Source organism: Esox lucius, chromosome 19, assembly GCF_011004845.1.
Source record: "Esox lucius isolate fEsoLuc1 chromosome 19, fEsoLuc1.pri, whole genome shotgun sequence".
NCBI lineage: Eukaryota > Metazoa > Chordata > Actinopteri > Esociformes > Esocidae > Esox > Esox lucius.
The window spans coordinates 12,467,830-12,486,999 of NC_047587.1; the positions used below are offsets into that span (position 1 = coordinate 12,467,830).

The window sequence follows — 19,170 nt, forward strand, 5'->3', positions numbered from 1 at the left end:
GAAATTGAAAAATCGAGGGGTTATCTTCAGAGGAAGGGATTAGTGTAAAGGAAACCCATTAGTCTCCCCTCTCTGTATCATTATTAATTGGTTTAAAGTGTCTAGTTCAATAGAATCTAGATAACTGAGTGTATAACAATGACAGGTCTGATCCCTGAAGCTCTGGGAACACAGTTCCATTATGATACGTATCACAGAATAAAGCTGTTCTCACTTGATGTGTGCTTTGTGCTTAACAACAATTAAAAAAAACTTGCTTGACAGTTTAATATTATGTCTTTGTTTGGGGAATACCATAGCCTTATTTAAGGTCCTAACCATATGTGTCTTTTAGACGTTATTTATTTTTTCTTACCTTTCTAAGGAGCATACAAGAGAAGAAAAAAATTTAAGCGAAAGAGAGACGGACAGACAGAAGTAAATGCCCTGGGGTAACAGTACAGTAGAGTAAATCATAGAATAGTACAGTAGAGTAAATCACAGAATAGTAGAGTACAGTAGAGTAGAACCAGTCAGGCAGATGCTAAAGGCAGAACCTGAATGCAGGCCAAGGTAAGTCATTTTTAATTTGAATTAATTAATACAGGTGTTAGTCGATATAGAAGTACTGGGATGTTTGTAACATTGATCAAGACTTCCCTGAATGCGAAGTGATAGGGACTGTGCAAAGTGATGTTCCATTAAGGATCAACTGACTGTGTCATTGGAAGGTCACAATTTGAGTTGGACAGAAGCCATTTAGGAAACTTGAACACTTGATTGCTCACAGGCAAGCAAACAGTCAGCAGCTATGAAAATGGCAAGACACCCAATCCCCCTTCTTGTCCTCCAAGTAACAAATGAAAATACACAAGCAGATCCTTAAAAATTTATTGAATTTGATGTGCGACGAAAATCATAAAGTAGGACATAAGAGAATATATACCCTTGCATAGATCACAGACCATGCCTTTGTCAGATGTCTGACAAGCTGAACATATCATAGCATATTCCTCATTAAACACAATGAAAAATGATAAACAAAGATAAAGGAACACACTTTGCAGTTTTCACAAGGCAAATGGATTACTTAAAATAAATAAAAAAGCAGGGGTGTATTCCATTAGGTGAAACGTTCAAAACGTTGCTGGTAGAAATGTAATATGTAGAGCTGACATGGCTCACAGTTTTACACGACAGCCTGTCAGGTAGCCGATCTACACAATACATTTCTATCTTAATGTATTATAAGGTGGGACCCTGCTGAACAGTCGCCAGTGGGTCAACAGTTCCTTGTGTCCTTAAACCGTTTTCTTCAAAAGAGGGCCAGCTTCCCTAATAATAATGCACTGTCACAGTCCGATATCTTTGTGACACATTCCAGTTCCGGAATTCCGGTTTCTATAGGTTGTATATAGGTTGGCTACAGCTACAGTACCTAATAGGGTCACAGTTCTATATAGGCGCACAATGTTAGCATTCAAAATTGCAGCCTTCTCTGTTTTTATTGCGTTACATTTGACCAGGGCCTTGGGATGCCCAACATGGCTCTGGATAAACTGCACAACAGAGGTAACAGGATGCCATCTGGGATGCAGGTACGTTCTGACTGGTGGACTGGAAGACAAAACTCCTAGCAACCGTATGTCTAGCAACCATATAATTTCCTGTCATCAAATGGGAGCCCCTCCCCTCCCTTCATTAACCTGAGTGAAGTGAGGTTTGAATGCGCATAGCCTAGTCACGGGTCTGTATGTGCTGTATCGCCAACTCCTATGATCGTTGTCATTGGTAACTGCCAAGCAAACTTGGCCTGACAATGACCAGATAGTTGGCAAGACAGCGCAAACACATCTGAAACCAGGCTATTTCGAAAAAGGTGTGACGTTAATGATTGCAGTATCAGAACTGTCTGATTAAATAGTGATGCCACCTACTGTCAGGATGTTCATCTGATCTGATATTGAGACGTGTGTCAAGATTCTTGGCAAACGACGATGTTTCTTGAAAACGATAGATTCTAAATGAAGGAGTGTATTTGATATAGAAGCCTTTGGTGTCAATGAAAGCAAGGGTTTTCTTTAAATGATGCAACCGTCATTATAGTTGATCCACAGTTCTTCTAGGCTAAGCTCATGCAGTCTTCTTGTTGACCATGCAGTTTTTGTGATCAGTAGGTTGCCATAGAGATATGTCTTCATTTTCTATACATTATCGGTTGGTTTTTAGTGATGGGTGTTTGGAATCTCTCTCAATCTTCAGTGATTTGGTTTGTTCAGACAAATGTTTGTTTCTTAAAAATTAAATAAAAATGATTTTAAATACATCTTGGTGCTAATACAGTTATTTGTTGTCCATATCATTCAAACATATTGTAAATGGACAATGATGCTAGGTCAGGTAAATCATCATGGCTTGCCAAAGGAACACATTATTATAGCCTTTGATATTTCAGTATAAAGGCGTGCTCCTAAAAACAATCAGTCATAGTATAGCGCCACTAAAAAACAAAACAAAATAAGACACAATGAAAACAGATATTCATCATTGGTTTTGACATTCTGCAATATATAGTTGCTTGTTATACTCTATTTTACTGTAGCTTAATGGTATGTTTCTGACGCATTTTAAAGTATATATAGTTTACTAATAGTTTTTTTTTGTTCATGTTGTTTCTCTGAATGGTGGTTTTATTTTTTTAAAGACCTCCCTCATGTCTTCTGTTTAAAAAAGATACATCTCTGAAACAGTTTAAAGTAAATGCAAAATGTGTACAAACCAAAACAGGCAGACTCTCCTCAGACTCTCCTTCACATTAAATTCACACTGAACACAGGTAATACAGCCGCGGATGGGCACTGTATCCTCTCAGCTCATTGCCTAACAAGCTATCTTTTTCCGACAGGGCTATTTTGCCTCATTTTATCAACACTATCCATGTTAGAAAACAATTCCAGGTAAACCTGATAAGTTGATGGGGACTGTGTGACCACTGTACAATACTTATATTTGACTTCATAGGTTTTCTCTGGTTGGTTTTAGAACAGGGTCCTGTTCATTAGGCACCAAACTGAAGAAAACATGATACTAAGGGGAAGAAGAGGTGCTATCTGTACTTGTCAATAGAAAACACAAGTGTTTTTGTTTCAGCTATGGTTTTCCCTAGTCAACACGGCCCAGGTGTTGAAATGTACCTTTAACCTCTGGCTAACTGACATTAAAGACCACAACAACCTTAACATGAATCAAAGAATAAATAGGTCAGAATAAATAACACACACAGCCCTGTTGTAAATGTCTTGTCAAGAGATCAAGATTTTCTTTCTTGTCCACATCTTTATAAAATAGATTAATTCATCTGCTATTTTATAAAAGTCTCTAAGAAACAGGTACCTGTAATTCTATTGCTATAAGAATGCATTGTTAGTTTCTTTGTAAAATAATTGAATGCATAGCACCATACATAGATTGCCCTCACATCAAGAGCAATGGATGCACTGGTATTGTGATGTGAGGAGTTTCGCATGACTTCCCCCAACCTCACTCTGGACTGTTGCATCATGGGTATTTGGTGACGCAGGACGTCTTTGTCCAACCACTCATTCTGGGCCGTCAGAGAAACCACATATGGTGAAAATACTATTTGCCCAACATACAAGGTAGAGATCCGTTGGCTGACGGTAATCACATTATACACGCTGACATATTGAACACGGTCCTTCCTTACAGGGGTGGTTAACAGATGCTAACATGTTGGTGTCAAGAAGTCTGTGTGCAGTCTGTGTACAGGTATGACAGCAAATCAGGCTTTGGTTTAGCATTTCTGGCACAACTCCCATACGTTGGACCAAATTGTTCATAGTTGTTTACATTCCATTTTTGGTGAGCTTAACAATCATGTTTCAAAAAAAGGGTATAATAGGGTTTGTGCCACAAATGCTAAAAGGTTAGCGTTTCGATGCAGTGCCAGAGGATCTAAATCAACGGATGAATTGCTGTCCTCCTTGTCCATAAACTGCTTACACGGTAAGGAAACCAATTGGTAATTTTGTGGTTTGGGTGAACCATCCCTCTAAGACTTGATTACCTTTTCTTCATTAGAAGGCCTGAAAATCCCTGACACTTTTTTAACTCATATATCAACTCCACTGATATATGTAACTCATATGTCAACTCCACCGACATATTTAACTCATATATCAACTCCACTGATATATGTTACTCATTTGTCAACTCCACTGACATATTTCACTCATATATCAACTCCACTGATATATGAAACTCATATGTCAACTCCACTGACATATTTAACTCATATATCAACTCCACTGATATTTGTAACTCATATGTCAACTCCACTGACATATTTAACTCATATGTCCACTCCACTGTCATATTTAACTCATAAGTCTACATCACTGATATATTTAACTCATATGTCCACTCCACTGGCATATTTAGCTATGTCCACTCCACTGATATATTTAACTCATAAGTCAACTCCACTGACATATTCAACTCATATGTCAACTCCACTGATATATTTAACTCATATAAATCAACTCCACTGACATATTTAACTTATAAGTCAACACCACTGATATATTTAACTCATTCGTCCACTCCACTGATATATTTAACTCCTATGTCAACTCCACTGATATATTTAACTCCTATGTCAACTCCACTGATCTATTTAACTCCTATGTCAACTCCACTGATGTATTTAACTCCAATGTCAACTCCACTGATATATTTAACTCATATGTCAACTCCACTGATACATTTAACTCATATGTGAACTCCACTGATACATTTAACTCATATGTCAACTCCACTGATACAATTAACTCATATGTCCACTCCACTGACATATTTAAGTCAGCTGAAATCACATTGATGAAGGGACAGGCACACACCAGACCTGTAGAAGACAGACACGTTCTAAACATCCAGTGATACAGTAGAAAGATCACAAGCAAACAGAAAGATTACAGCCAATGACATACCGCCCAAAACAACCAGCCAGTAGATTCACAGAATCAAAAATGTCTTTGTTTACAAACATGTGCAAATTATCTTGCTGAAGTCCAAAGTGGCATTCTACTAGTCTACCAAAGTTATAGCCTTTGCACAAACCTATGGGGGGGGAATTGTTCAAGGGGTGTAGATGCAGCCACTTCCAATTGAAAAAAAAAATGGCACACTAACTTTGACCTAAATTATATACACACTGTCATGAGGGTCACTGAATCTTTCACAATGTTTATACATGGTGTCATAACTTCTATTCCAAGTACAGAGCCCACTCAGTGTTAGTGTCACAAACATTTCCTAGGGGTGCTACCACAACCATGTGCCTGGACCCTAAATCATTTTGTCATTTCACACACTTGAGCCCAAATTCGGCTGCAACAACAAAACATTCACAATGCATCAGTTAGCTTTGCTGAGAGATGGAAAACTCAATGATAAAATACCTGTGACTATTAAGCAAATGGGCCTACTGTAGCAGACAGAATAGCATATGATAAATGTGATTTTAATACCCAGAGTGAAATTTCAAATCACTTCAAATCAACTTTACATCTCTCTGGCTACTCCATCGTACTTCTGACATGTATACACATAGAATTACAATAAAGGACAATCCCATTCAAATCACTAGTCTGAAATGGGTGTGAGTAATTCTATTTCCATTGACACACATTAATGACATTTGGCTCAATATTTGGGCATTCTCAGATATAATTCTCCACAGTGTTTCCATGACATAACAGTCGCACCAAATATTCCAAACCAAACCATTTGTATCGATGCATTTTTTTTTCAAAGATTACACATCACTATGACATAGCCTACTCACTATGACTCTGCCTCCTCACTACGATATAGTCTACTCTGCTTTTGCATCTATATACAGTAAAAGCATGTTTCAATTCTTCTTTGATTGTGCGCAGCTTGGAAGGAAAAGGGAATAAGGATACAGGTGGTTGATACAATACGTCCTAAGACCTAAGTGCTTGTCTAAGGCTACTTTCGGAGTCCAAGAGTTTAACACCAGGGAACGCACTCATCAAGCATCTCAGCAGGGGACTGTCGCTGTAGCATTGTTTTTGCCTTTTATATCATAATGAATATAGGATTATGTGTACTGTAGATTGGGCACATGATCCTATATCAGCACTTTGACTCTGAGACACTTTATAAATGCAGGCCCTGGTGACCTCAGTCCACTCCAGTAAGAGGCCATTTTGCATGCCATGGACAAAGTACGTTCTGCTCAGCAGAGGCCTGTAGCTCTGCTTAGCTTGCGGCTCTGCAGTGAGTTCTGCAGTAACCTCACTGAGGTAGACACATTTAAAAGACTTATGGCACATAAATCAATGGCAACAGCAACGCAAAGCAAATGCAAAGCCATGGTTATTCCCTTTTGATTTGGAGTGGTGCATAGGGGAGAGCAGAGTGAAGGACTTACAGACTGGGCTGTTCTACTGAGGACATAAGTGCATTACAACAACTAGAATGTTGAGTTGTTCTAGAGTCTTGCTCTAGAGTTTTCATTCTAGCATCCTATTCTGGTGTCATGTTCTAGAGTCTTGAGTCAACACAACCATCGTGCACCTACATGGCTGTTCTCGCAAACATTCTCTTGCTGAGTTCATTATTATCATAACAATCGATCATCCTCATCAACAACAACAACAGCAGCATATCAGTGCTGAGAGAAGACCTTCTGCACCAGATCTGTTCAACTGGTCATGGGTCACAGTTGTATGCTACATATACAGAGGCACTTTCACTGAGCCCGTCGCATGGTGAGGGGGTAAAGGCACTAGCAACTAATGTAAAAAATAATTATTTGCAATATCTATTAAATAAAGGCTAATATCGGGAAATTAGGTTGTATTGATTGTTTTGTTTGTTAAAAAACAAACATGTCTCTAAATTTAGTGAAATGGAAGGCATGACTCATAAAATGTTTACTTTTTCTTTGTTCAACGGTCCATGCACGGCACTATTGAAGTAACACTGTAACTTGGTGCTTATTTATGAATATATGCATTTTGATAATAGGTATTTTCTTCTGCTTCTTTGATCTATTACGTTATTAAATAAAATAAAAAAAAGTCGGCATCCCGAGTTGGGACTGAATATATTTTGTCACATTTCAGAAACGTTTTAGGGATAAAAATAAAAAAGGGAAAGAAAGTTCCGTCGTTTCGTATGAGTGTTAAACACTTTTCAGTGTCTCTATTTGCAACAAGCTGGATACTGACTTCATGCATTTAGATATACTAGGATACACGGTACCTTAGTCGTTAGGCCATAATGCAGGTAACTTTTTCTCATGCTATGATCTTTGTTTAGTTACTGTTTCCTTATGATTTTTAACATTCACTCTGTAGATACTAATAAATGATTTAGATATTTTCAAATCCCGAACTATTTGAAAACAGTGCTGCACTCTCAGTGAAAACGAATGCTAAAGGGGGAAATCGAATGAAGGCATAAGGGGAATGCAAAAATCCAAAATAAAGATTTTTTACCATTATTATGTGGTCTCATCGTCACGCATGCCAATATCAAAACGTATGGGGAGTCTCTAAACATGCTCACATTAAGCTCTTCTGATATATCATTGTGCTGTCTTGCATCTAAAGGGCTAAAATGCCATTGAATCACTTGGTGATATCATAATTACAGCATCTTACTGCTGTAAAATAGCAGCATTGCGGATGTCCGTATCAGAAGGGAGTAGACCACCCTCTCTTTAACATTTAAACTAGGGGATCAGTGATCAGTCTTTTTTTTCCTATAAGGTGCTTTGCTGGATAGTAGGTCCTTTGAAGACAGGGAGGTCAGCTCCCTGACTCCCGGCCAGGCGTGGGTCGGTCCGACCACTGCCTGACTGCTGCAGATGCTGACTTGCTTGTCTCTCTGCAGCAATGGTTATTTCTGATGCATTTTCTCCTGGAGGCATTGTGCGACTTGCTGAAATGTTATCAGTAATCCATGCATAACGTTTAAATCATCTTGCCTGACTTCTTCTGATGAAGACAGATATGTCCTCGAGTGTGGTCGGTCAGGCATCCCAAAGAGCGCCCGCTTATGCCGTGTGCGTGTTAAATAGAAGTTTATTTGCATTATTGTTCGAAATGTAACTGAGGGATCACTTATTAAATAATTAGCTATCCGTCATATTCTCTAGTGTCAACTTATTTTCTTATTTTTGTCTAATAATTCCATTCAAATGCTGAGCATGGTTGTTTTACATAATAGAGCGCTTTAGCCAAATGAGACATTCGAAAGTGATGGTCTATTCCAACATGTTCCATGGGTTCTAATTCTATACATCTGTAAGCAGCTTGCTTTTATTTACACAGTTTTGGTTAGCTATAGTGCAATTCCCAATTCTGAGGTTTGCCTCCCTAAAATTGTCGATGCTATTATTTATATCTCCATCAATCTCCATGTATTCTGATTTGCTGACCGTGGATGAGCTGCGGCGACTAGAGTTGGTCTCAGTAATGTTTGGTTCACTAACGTTTAGGAGTTGGGCCTGCTCCTCTCCCTCCGTCTCCCTGTGGTAGAAGTAGTTGAAGTTGGACACAATGACAGGCACTGGCAGCGCAATCGTCAACACACCAGCAATGGCACAAAGGGAACCTACTATTTTGCCCCCTATGGTGACGGGCACCATATCCCCGTAGCCCACAGTTGTCATGGACACCACTGCCCACCAGAATGCGTCCGGTATGCTACCGAATTGAGAGCCTCTCTCCTCGGCCTCTGCGAAATACACTGCGCTTGAGAAGAGGATGACTCCGATGAAGAGGAAGAAAATCAGCAATCCCAGCTCGCGCATACTAGCTTTGAGGGTCTGCCCAAGGATCTGCAATCCTTTGGAGTGTCGTGACAGCTTGAAGATTCGGAACACTCTGACCAGACGGATCACCCTGAGGATGGCCAGAGATGTCGCCTGCTCCCCCATGCCTTCGCCTTGGTCTTTGGGGTCCTCAGCCAGCTCCGTGCCCAGTGTGATGAAGTAAGGGATGATGGCCACTATGTCGATAATATTCATCATGTTTTTGGAGAAAGCAGCCTTGCTTGGACACGCGAAAAAACGCACCAGTAACTCGAATGAGAACCAGATAATGCAAAGAGTTTCAATAATGAAGAAAGGGTCGGTTAGGATATTGGGTTTGTAGTAAAATGTATGGTTTCCTACAGTCTTAAAACGACCCTTCGGGTCTTCTTTCAAGTCGGGTAAAGTTTCTAAACAAAATATGACTATAGAAATCAGTATTACCATTACAGATACTATAGCAATCCCTCTGGCTGGACCCGAGCTCTCTGGGTGCTCAAAAAGCAGCCAGATCTGACGCTGAAACTCCTTTTCAGGTAAAGGACGTTCTTCTTCCCTGACGAAGCCCTCGTCCTCACGGAATTTCTCCATGGCATCCACTCCCAACTCATAAAACTTTATTTCTTCCGAGAACATATCCAATGGGACATTGACGGGCCTTCTTAGCCTGCCTCCGGACTGGTAATAGTAGAGTATAGCGTCGAAACTAGGACGGTTTCTGTCAAAAAAATACTCGTTTCTCAGGTGGTCAAAGTAGCGCATCCGCTTCTTGGGGTTGCCTAGCAATGTCTCTGGGAATTGAGAGAGAGTTTTAAGCTGCGTCTCGAACCGGAGCCCTGCTATGTTGATCACCACCCTCTCGCAGCAGTCGTGGTCTTCGTGGTCGGGGGTGTAAGCGTCCTGTGGATGCCCCGGTACGGCCGCTGTCTCGTCCATGTTATCTCCTGCCACTACGGTCATATTGTCGGTCGACTTCGGGAGCTCTGTTGCAGCAGGAGTTAGGGAATTCCGTGTATCCGTTTAATTTTAATGCATAGGCGGCATTCAGGTTTTGGGTTGTACGATTACCTCCACCACGTTTCTTCTCCCCCTTATTTGTTGTGCTAGTCCCAGATAGGGGGATAGCTTGCTCTGCCTCAGTGCGGCTCCACTGCGGTTCTCGCTGACTCGACCATTGCTGCTCTCGGCTGCATCTGCTGTTGCCTCTGTCACCCAGAGAAAAAAGAATGGATCGAAGGAACAGCGGAGATATACGCCAGCTCAGCAATTTCTTAAATTTATTTATAGCCTCTAGGTTATCTTTTACTGTATGTTTATTTACCAGCATTTGATAAGCAATATGTCTGTTGTTTCTTCTGAAATTATCTAGCCAATGCAATCGAAATGTGCACATTGACGGGGGTCAATGTTATATTATTGCACCACTTTTTATCGGTGTTTGGGCGCATTAAACTGTTGAAAACGTGCTAACGTAAAGCAAATTATTATTAAATGCACTTTAAAGTAATAGAAAACAATATCCCTTCACTTTTAAACTCTCTAAGCAGCCTAATGGTAATGAACCAGTAGTTATGAATGACCCTAACGCTCTAATGACTGAACACGTTTCAGGGCTTACCCAAGAATGATCTTGAAGGAATCCTGAAGGAATGCGTCTTGTCCACGACTCAGCAAAGTCATCCAACGCAGGACAGTCAGGTCACGCGTAGTTTTGTTGTCATGCGTTAATAACGGATTAACACTTCATATCGCAGTCCATCGCCACACACTGGAGTTTTCCTCTGTGTAGTCAGACCACCCTGCTTGACTAAAACCCCCAGGACATCTGTCTGAGCTGTTCGTATCGGATAACGTACTTTCTAAAGGGTCTAGGCCTACATCTTGATCCCGTTCCTTGACATTCGGTGTAAAAATATTGGAATAGAAAAACGAACGGTAGACAAAAGCCGCAACGTCCGTGGCCTGTAGCCGCTTGTGCGGTGGGGCACTTCGGCGTGAATGGCTTATACCGCAGGAGGAATTCTTATGCTGCAATTCAGCGAGCAGATACATTAAGGGGCGATAAGCGAACCCTTGCCATTTCCAGACATCACCGCATCAGCAGAAATTTCCCGTTTCGACTAAACAAGATGACGGGCATTCTACGACGTTTTACCTCTAGCCGACACACAGTAAAGAGGGAATGGAGACTGGAGGTGCCTAAATAGAGACAGGAATCGATTTTCTGAAGAGAGAATCATTTCTTAATAATGTTGTGCATATTGTTAGGCATTTCACATGCAAGGAGTGTGGAGGTGGAGAGATTGGGTAGGTGTAAGGGAGAGAAAAAGAGAGTGCGAGGGAGGGAGGGATGGAGGGAGGGCATAGGGGAGGAAGCGAGGAAGGGGAGATATAAGGGGAGTTCGACGCAATGCAGACCCGCTATACTAAAGCACGCGGCCACGAGGGCTCTTTACACCACAAAACAAGAGTATTCGTTTCTGCTAGCACTGGCGCAATATCCGCTCTGTAGAGAAATTATGAGCCGCTACTTCTTAAACATTCCGCAGTGGTTGATAGACTGCTGTTAAACTGATATTATATGGTTGAGCGAGAGTAAACTAACTGCAAGCACAGTCATTTATATTGTTCAGCATTTATGTTTCTATACATACAAGCTTTTCATATTCATATTTCGCTCCGTTCTGAGTGGCCACTGCCGGAAAAGAGTGACGGAGGTGTGCATCGTTTCCGCGCTACTAGGAGTGGCTTGATTTAGTACCATGGACAGAGGTCGGAAGCAGCGCATCTCAGAAGCGCTCGATCTCTCCCAGTGCTTTTCCTCGTGCTCTGTACAGTCTTCGTTTGTTGTTGTCCCTGTAAAACTAATCGATAGGACGACGTGAAAACACGCAGTTTACTGGTTCTTGACTGAAGTGAAGTGATGGTTGGACTTTGTTATCTTCCATTTTTTATAATTGTGTATCTGCGTGTTTTTAAAATGAAAAATAACGGGGGAAGAAATTGAATAACATACAAAATTCCGTATTATTTCACTTTTTCAGTAAATCAGGACTAAACATGTTGGGCAATAAGGAAGCGATTTAGGGACTTCCACTGACCATCCATTGATGGACATTTAAATGGCAACTGGGGTGACCTCTTAACTGCTATAATGCAATAATAAAGTATGCACTGTCCAATCCTCCCTCCGTACAACGCATCTCAAATAGTATCTCTTTTTTAAAATTCCTCGGGCTCTCTCAATCTGCATAGTTTAATCTGCTAAAATATACTGTGAACTGGTTGTCAAAGTGGAACTACCACTGATTCATTAATATTATACATTTAATATTTCGCAGTCACACTTCGATTAACTTAATGGGGCATGTTGCAATATTAACGAGTTCATTTGAAGACACCCACCCCACTCCCTAATTGCCAAACATGAATTCTCTGCTCGAAGAACTATTCTGTTTTGTGATAAAAACACTTGAGGTAGATATTAGACTTATTGCAACTGTGGTCCTTAAATGTGTATTTACGTAAAATTATATAATTTTACGGAAATACACATTTAAGGACCACAGTTGCAATAAGTCTGATATCTACCTCAAGTGTTTTTATCACATAACAGAATATTATATATATATATATATATATATATATATATATATAATATATATATATATATATATATATATATATGTTTTGTTATCGTTTTATGTTATTAAGTACATATTTATTAGGATATCGGTTTTTTTACATTTATAATTAACAACATCTAACATAAATAATAATAATAACAATAATACAGCCCACATTGACTTATTTCCTGAAAAAAATATTGAAAATTTATTAATTAAAAAGATGTTTCAAAACCTTACAAATACATTTGAACAATAATAGAAAAATAGAAACAGATATTTCATTTTAGAGCACTGGGTTTTATAACATGCAGACGAACTCAGGGCTCTATGTGTTAGGTTATTTTAAGATTATAGGACCAATTCTTTCCCAGTACCTGGTTATAAAAAAAATCAGCATTTCTGTAAATACATGGATCAATAAAATAAAGGTCTACAAAAACTATTTCGAAATGTTACACATAAAATGTTACCCTGTTTGTTTTAGGAATTTTAGCTGAGCACGTGAGGGTGACTTTAAACATAGTCCCATTTTCAAGCAAAACAATACAGAATTGCTGATTAATTTCGAAGTTATTCATTATATAGAAAAGTAAATTAAAGGTTTTTTAAAGTTTCATCGATTTCTATAGTGACTTCTAGATAATTTCCTCAAAAGCAGAAACTCTATTTCACAAAATTGTTCAGCAAGCTTTATGTAGGATGATGAAGCAGCATCTGTCATCTTGCGTTGCTGGTCAAGTAGTTCCTGGAGAATTGTTGATTTTGCGTTCTTGAGTTTTGGAGGTACAGGTAGTCTACTGCATATCTGTAATTTAAAATAAGTAATGCCCGCATTTTTCTTTAATGAGAGCAGAAAGGCCAACGTCATTGCTCTAGGATTTTTGTGACATTCTGTCACTTAAGTCAAAAAGGTTGCCTTTACAAGCATTGCAAGGACAATTTCTACACAGACATGATTAAGCAAGACACATCACACTAGCGATCTCACAAATATAATAATAGCTGTTTTGTAACGGTTCATCTGATCAGCGTCAGCTGCACGATTGTGTTTCAACCACAAAGAGGCGCACTGAGTTCAGAAATTCAAGAGGCTTTCAAAACGCTGCCAAGTTTTATGAGTTTCTGGGGGAGCTTAACCCTCTATGTAATTGACCTGTAATACACCTCCCGAGGGTGTCAAACACATGTCCAGCTATTTACAGATTATATGCAAACAAACAGCACAATAACATGGGTGAAACGCGTGTAATTATTAAAACATGCAAATGAGTAGGGCCCTGACTTGATATCTGTGTCATTTAGCTTTTGTCCCTCCTGAATATATCAAACTGTTGAATCAAAGGAATTTAAAGGTGACGTGCCAACAAACAGTATACGCGCGTAAACCACGGGCACTCACCTGGACGGGTTGAGATAAATCACTAACAGTCGTTGTTCATACATCAGTTAGCTTGCCACTGTAATCTTCAAATAAGTTGACGTTTATACATCTGAAACCTTTTTCTAAAGAACCCTGATCCAGGTACTCGGTATTGCTGAGGGACTGCTTACTGTTGCTGGTCGATTTGTATTCGCCAAATGAAGCTTTCTGTTGACCACACGTCACGCGGGTATACACAACGGTTTCCTCGTCATTGCGCCCTCGGTGATAAAAGTAATTAAAATTGGACACGATGACAGGAACCGGCAGGGCTATGGTCAGCACACCCGCGACGGCGCACAAGGATCCCACTATTTTGCCGATAATAGTAACCGGGCACATGTCTCCGTAACCAACTGTAGTCATGGATACCACCGCCCACCAGAACGCAGCGGGGATACTCGAAAATGTAGATCCAGGGTCGTCTGCCTCTGCAAAGTAAACGGCACTGGAGAACAGAACCACTCCAATGAGAAGAAACAATCCCAAGAGACAGAGTTCGCTGACGCTGGCGTTGAGTGTCTGGCCCAGGATTTGGAGACCCTTGGAGTGCCTGGAAAGTTTAAAAATCCTGAAGACTCGGACCAGGCGGACGACCCTGAGTATGGCCAACGACGTGGCCTGCTCGCCGCCTTCTCCCCGTAGCTCGCCCAGTTCAAGCCCAAGGGTAATGAAATAGGGTGCAATCGCCAGGATGTCTATTGAGTTCATCGCGTTTTTGAAGAAAGCGGGTTTGCTGGGACAAGATAGAAATCTTACGACGAATTCAAAGGAAAACCACACAATGCAAAGTGTCTCAACTACAAAAAACGGATCAGTGAATAGATTGGGCTTTTTATTTAAAGGCGTCCCGTTTGTGGTGAGGTCATTACTGAGTTTTAGGCCTGCGCTGTCGTCTCTGAATTGTGGTAAAGTCTCCAAACAAAATATTACTATAGAAATCACAATCACGCTGACGGATACGACTGCGATCATCCGGGCAGGCCCCGAGCTTTCCGGGTACTCAAATAACAACCACATCTGTCGCTGAAAGTCGTTTTCAGGCATCGGAGGTTCCACCTCTGGTATTATTCCTTCACCACCTTTGAACATTTCTATGGCCTCCTCTTCAATTTCATAAAACGTAATTTCTTCCATGAAAATGTCCATGGTGACGTTGACAGGTCTCCTGAGTCGTCCTCCAGATTGGTAATAATAGAGGATTGCTTCAAAGCTGGGTCTATTCCTATCGAAAAAGTACTCATTCCTCAAAGGATCAAAAAAGAGCATCCTTTTACTAGGATCTCCCAACAGCGTGGTAGGGAAGCGTGAGAGAGTTTTCACGTGAGTTTCGAAACGCAGCCCAGAGACGTTGATGACGACCCTATCGTTGAATACCTGATCGCCCCGTTCCACGTCGCAATCGTCTTTATAAAGGGGCGCAACTGCCATTGTCTCGTCCTGGTTATCACTGTGCACTACGATCGACTTTTACCCTTCTCGAGGGTAAGCGTTTCACTCACCTCCACGGCCCAAATTGTCACTTTATCTCGGTAGTTGTCTTTATTTTTCACCCTCTTTGGGTAATAAATCCAAGTAACTCCTCACTATAACACAGAAGGCTCACGGTGGGTTTGACTAATTGCTCAGCTATATGTGCCCTACCCCCTTGCCACAACAATTTTGCTTGTTGTTGATTTCCCCTATTAAAATCTATAAAAATAAATTAGTAGCAGGACGTTATATCCTCTCCTGCCAGTCAGTCATTTAGTCAGTCCACTTGCTATACAGTTGGCTGTCTACACTGATGGCTATCATATTCAAGCCATTTTAAACTGACAGAAGCCCTCCCCAATTTGACTGATGAGATGACACTCATTGCAATGTCCCCTGCTTAGTTACTGCTCTATCTCTATCATGCTGTAAAATATAAAACAACTTGTAAACAACAACTACACAAATGTTTTCGCTTCTGGGCTTGCAGTGTTGACCAGGACTATGTCACATTTCTGAGAAAGGGAAATCACTGCCAAATTTGGTCCTTGGTCAACCCATCAAATGTGGCCCCCTGCCTGAACAACACTGTTAGCCCGGTGGAGGTTTTTTCCCTCCTTGTTGCAGTTCAAATGTTTGTTTTCAATCTAAAAGAACCCCACTGGCTCTACAGAAGCCTTATGTGAGGCTCTCAGGTAGGGCAGAAAGACAAGTGTGGAGCAGCAGCTTTACATATCCAAGCAGGGGCCCTCCTGGGCCGAGCCAGTGGAAACTGCTGGCTTGACTGACACCCGAGCACCCACAGGGGACAACGTCTTGAGGAAACCACGGACAAAATAATACCCCCAATCCCTGCACTCGAAGGGTTCCATTTTTCAACTGGAACAGGGGGCCTCTCGCAGAAATGTGACCTAGCATGTGGGCCACAGGGAGCCGGGCTGTAAGAAACAGCTACACGTATAGTGAGCCTTCAACCCAATTACACCGCGACCCCTCCGTCGCCTGGTCCTGTTGACCTCGTGGACCCGTTGGCCAAGTCTGCTGGCTTTCTGAAAGAGGGCGAGAAAGGTTGAGTGACACTTTCAGTAACTCTTTCGGTGACCCTGTCTTTTCTTATAGGAGCAGCTGATGGCGGATAGACCACAGCTGAAGTGCTTATAGATTTTTATCTTCCTGTCGGATCGGATGATTGCCGTGGTCCGGAGCAGTTGTGCATTGAAGTGAAATGTGTTTGCAGTTCATGTGGATTCTGGGTAAAATGTGGTCAGCCACTTTATTTACTGTACAATGAAAATCTAAAGTAGGCTTTGTGGCCTGTAGGGTGGGCCTGCACTCATGATGGCTGCCAATGTACTGCTGTAGCATGGGTTCAGATCCGGCCCACTGTTCTTTCAGCAAAAACCTTGTCTTTCAACACTGCCTCTGTCAAACAAAGCATAAAATGCACCCAGCCCCCAAAAATGCCCCCCACCCACTACCTTAACACAGTTCATTATTTTAACATAGTCATGGAAACAAGTACAGTACAGTGCAAAACTCTTAGGCGCCTGAAAGTCGAACTAAGGCAATTTTTTGGGTAGTAAGTGTTTTAATGAAAAAATACTTATATTTATAATATATAAATACATGAATGTAATATATATATATATATATATATTTTCTTTTTTTTTACAAATGAACACTATCCAAATAAATGACTTTAGTTTGACTTTCAGGTGCCCAAATACCTTTGTGCAGTACTTTATGTGATTACATTAAAAAACATCTGGCATTTGGGCTACTCCCATAATAATGGACAAACTAAACCAAATGTGTTTCATAAAGCCAATTTTTACAACAGTTGTTGTCACTAAGTCCTTACACAACTGGAACTGGCTCATTGATGATTGAGGATGTGACTGGTGACAGCAGCAGTAGGATGAAGCCTGTTAAGAAACTGTACTGAAACATGTTGCCTGCACAGATGCAACCAAATGACCAACCAACCTGATTCCAATTTAGCACGCGTTTCACTTGCTGAAGACAAGACTGAAGGCATAAATGCCCCAAAACAAACAAGAACTGAAGACAGGTGCAGTTCAGGCCTGCCAGAGGAGTGTCACCAGGGAAGGTACCCAGCAGCATCTGGTGATGTCTAAGTGTTTCAAACTTCAAGCAGTCATCGAATGCAAAGGTTTTGCCACCAAATACTAAATATGACAAATGTATTTTATGGTCATTTTTCCCATTAATAACTCAAAATTATGAACTATTTTAAATGTTTTTCTATTTCTAAAAACATTTGGACTACATTGAAGAAAGTACTGAATAAAGGCTCAGAATATTTCTGCATGAGATACGTTTTTATTTTGAATAAATTGGCATACATCAGTGTAAATTGAGTGTAGACTGATGGCAAAAGGTTTAGTCAATGATAAATAAAGCCTATAACCCAATAAAGGGTTTAGAAATTGAAGGCTTCTGAATTCTTATTTTATATAATTGAATATTAAGATGATGTGATTGTCCACTTTATGTACACAGAATCTTTCAGCAGGTCAGACTTACTAGTCAATACCTTCAGCTGAAGGCCTTTGAATCAGATCATAATTGTACTAACTATGTTGTTGCATAAGAAATAAGGGGACTACAGACCTTCCCTGATGAATGCATCAAGGGGGAAGTGGTGACAGAGAATTTTGTGGAATGGCTGAGTAGGGGTCACTGTATGGGGAAAGCCGCTTCTCACTGATTTGTGCAGGCTTCCTTTTACACCACAGTCTTCAATACAGGTCTCAATGCTTCCTGTTAATAAGCTTGGTAATTTAGAGGAATCTCAGAACAGGATAAACTGCAAAGGTTTGAAGTGTCGCCTTTCTGTTTCTTGAAGAAAACTTGTTGGTTTTGTGTCTCAATGTCATGATAAAATTACGTCAGGAAAATAACATGGAGACGACCCCTATTCATACATGTCACATTATATCTTGTGAAACATTTTTCTTCTATCTACTTTCTCGCTGCAAAAAATGTCTTCAACAGAAACATTACAAAATGAAAACTGTGTTGGTCATACCTGAATTTGGACCAGTAGAAAGCATGTTTGACCAAATGGTCTTGTTTCTGTAGAAGAAATGGTACCGAACTACAAAGTTGTTTTCATGGCTAAATTACAAGTATGTTCAACATGTCAGGGCTAACGGCAATTCTTTCTCATTAGGAGTGTGAAAGTCTTGGCCCAAACAACCTTAAAATGTGTTTATACTATCTCAATTTGCCCCTCAATGTACATGCCGTGTGTAGAAGAGCCACAGGCATTCTGACCTGGGTTCAAAAACAATAAAACAGTAAAACTGCGCTGTGTTGTGTGTGCATGTGGCAATAGAACCAATAGAGAATTGCAAATCTCAACTCTGCCAAGATTGCAGTCCAGGCAATTTCAAAGTAAACACCTTCACCTATGGAAATCGGATTTGAACCTGGAGTCTGAACACAGACATTTCTCGCCAACCCCCTGTTCATGGGGCTTTGACTGCTCCACACCCATTTTAGAAGTCTGTCACCTGAGTTTATGGCCATGTTGTCACTGATAGTTAGTTAACCAACCAGACATGGAACCAGACAACTAACTGTTGTTCCGGAAAGCTGAAGTTCCTCCTCGGAATAGTTTCCTCTCCATTCTCCATTCTATCTTCTCAGGTCCTACTCAAGTTTCTTCAGGAGCATGACTTCATTGCTTGATCACATCGGGCCCCCTTCCTTTTTTAGTACTCAACATTGGCCAACTAGTGCTTCCAATACAAGCAAACCTGGGTTCAAATACT

The 19,170-nt window shown here is 40.6% G+C and overlaps 2 protein-coding genes across 2 annotated transcripts; both read right to left on the reverse strand.

Annotated features, from left to right (window-relative positions):
* Positions 1-888: 888 nt before the first annotated feature.
* On the reverse strand, positions 889-10,677 carry LOC105021832 (potassium voltage-gated channel subfamily A member 1-like). Its single transcript, XM_020056654.3, has 2 exons — positions 10,467-10,677; positions 889-10,053 (listed from the first exon to the last, which is right to left on the reverse strand). Exon 2 carries the CDS (start codon positions 9,806-9,808, stop codon positions 8,330-8,332), a length of 1,479 nt encoding a protein of 492 aa, XP_019912213.1. The 5' UTR covers positions 9,809-10,053; positions 10,467-10,677; the 3' UTR covers positions 889-8,329.
* A 2,484-nt stretch (positions 10,678-13,161) lies between these two features.
* LOC105021831 (shaker-related potassium channel tsha2-like) lies at positions 13,162-16,242 on the reverse strand. The gene is made up of 3 exons (XM_010889775.2): positions 16,103-16,242; positions 13,877-15,347; positions 13,162-13,282 (listed from the first exon to the last, which is right to left on the reverse strand). The coding sequence occupies exons 1-2, from the start codon at positions 16,240-16,242 to the stop codon at positions 13,913-13,915; spliced, it is 1,575 nt and encodes a 524-aa protein (XP_010888077.2). The 3' UTR covers positions 13,162-13,282; positions 13,877-13,912.
* Between the last annotated feature and the right edge of the window lie 2,928 nt (positions 16,243-19,170).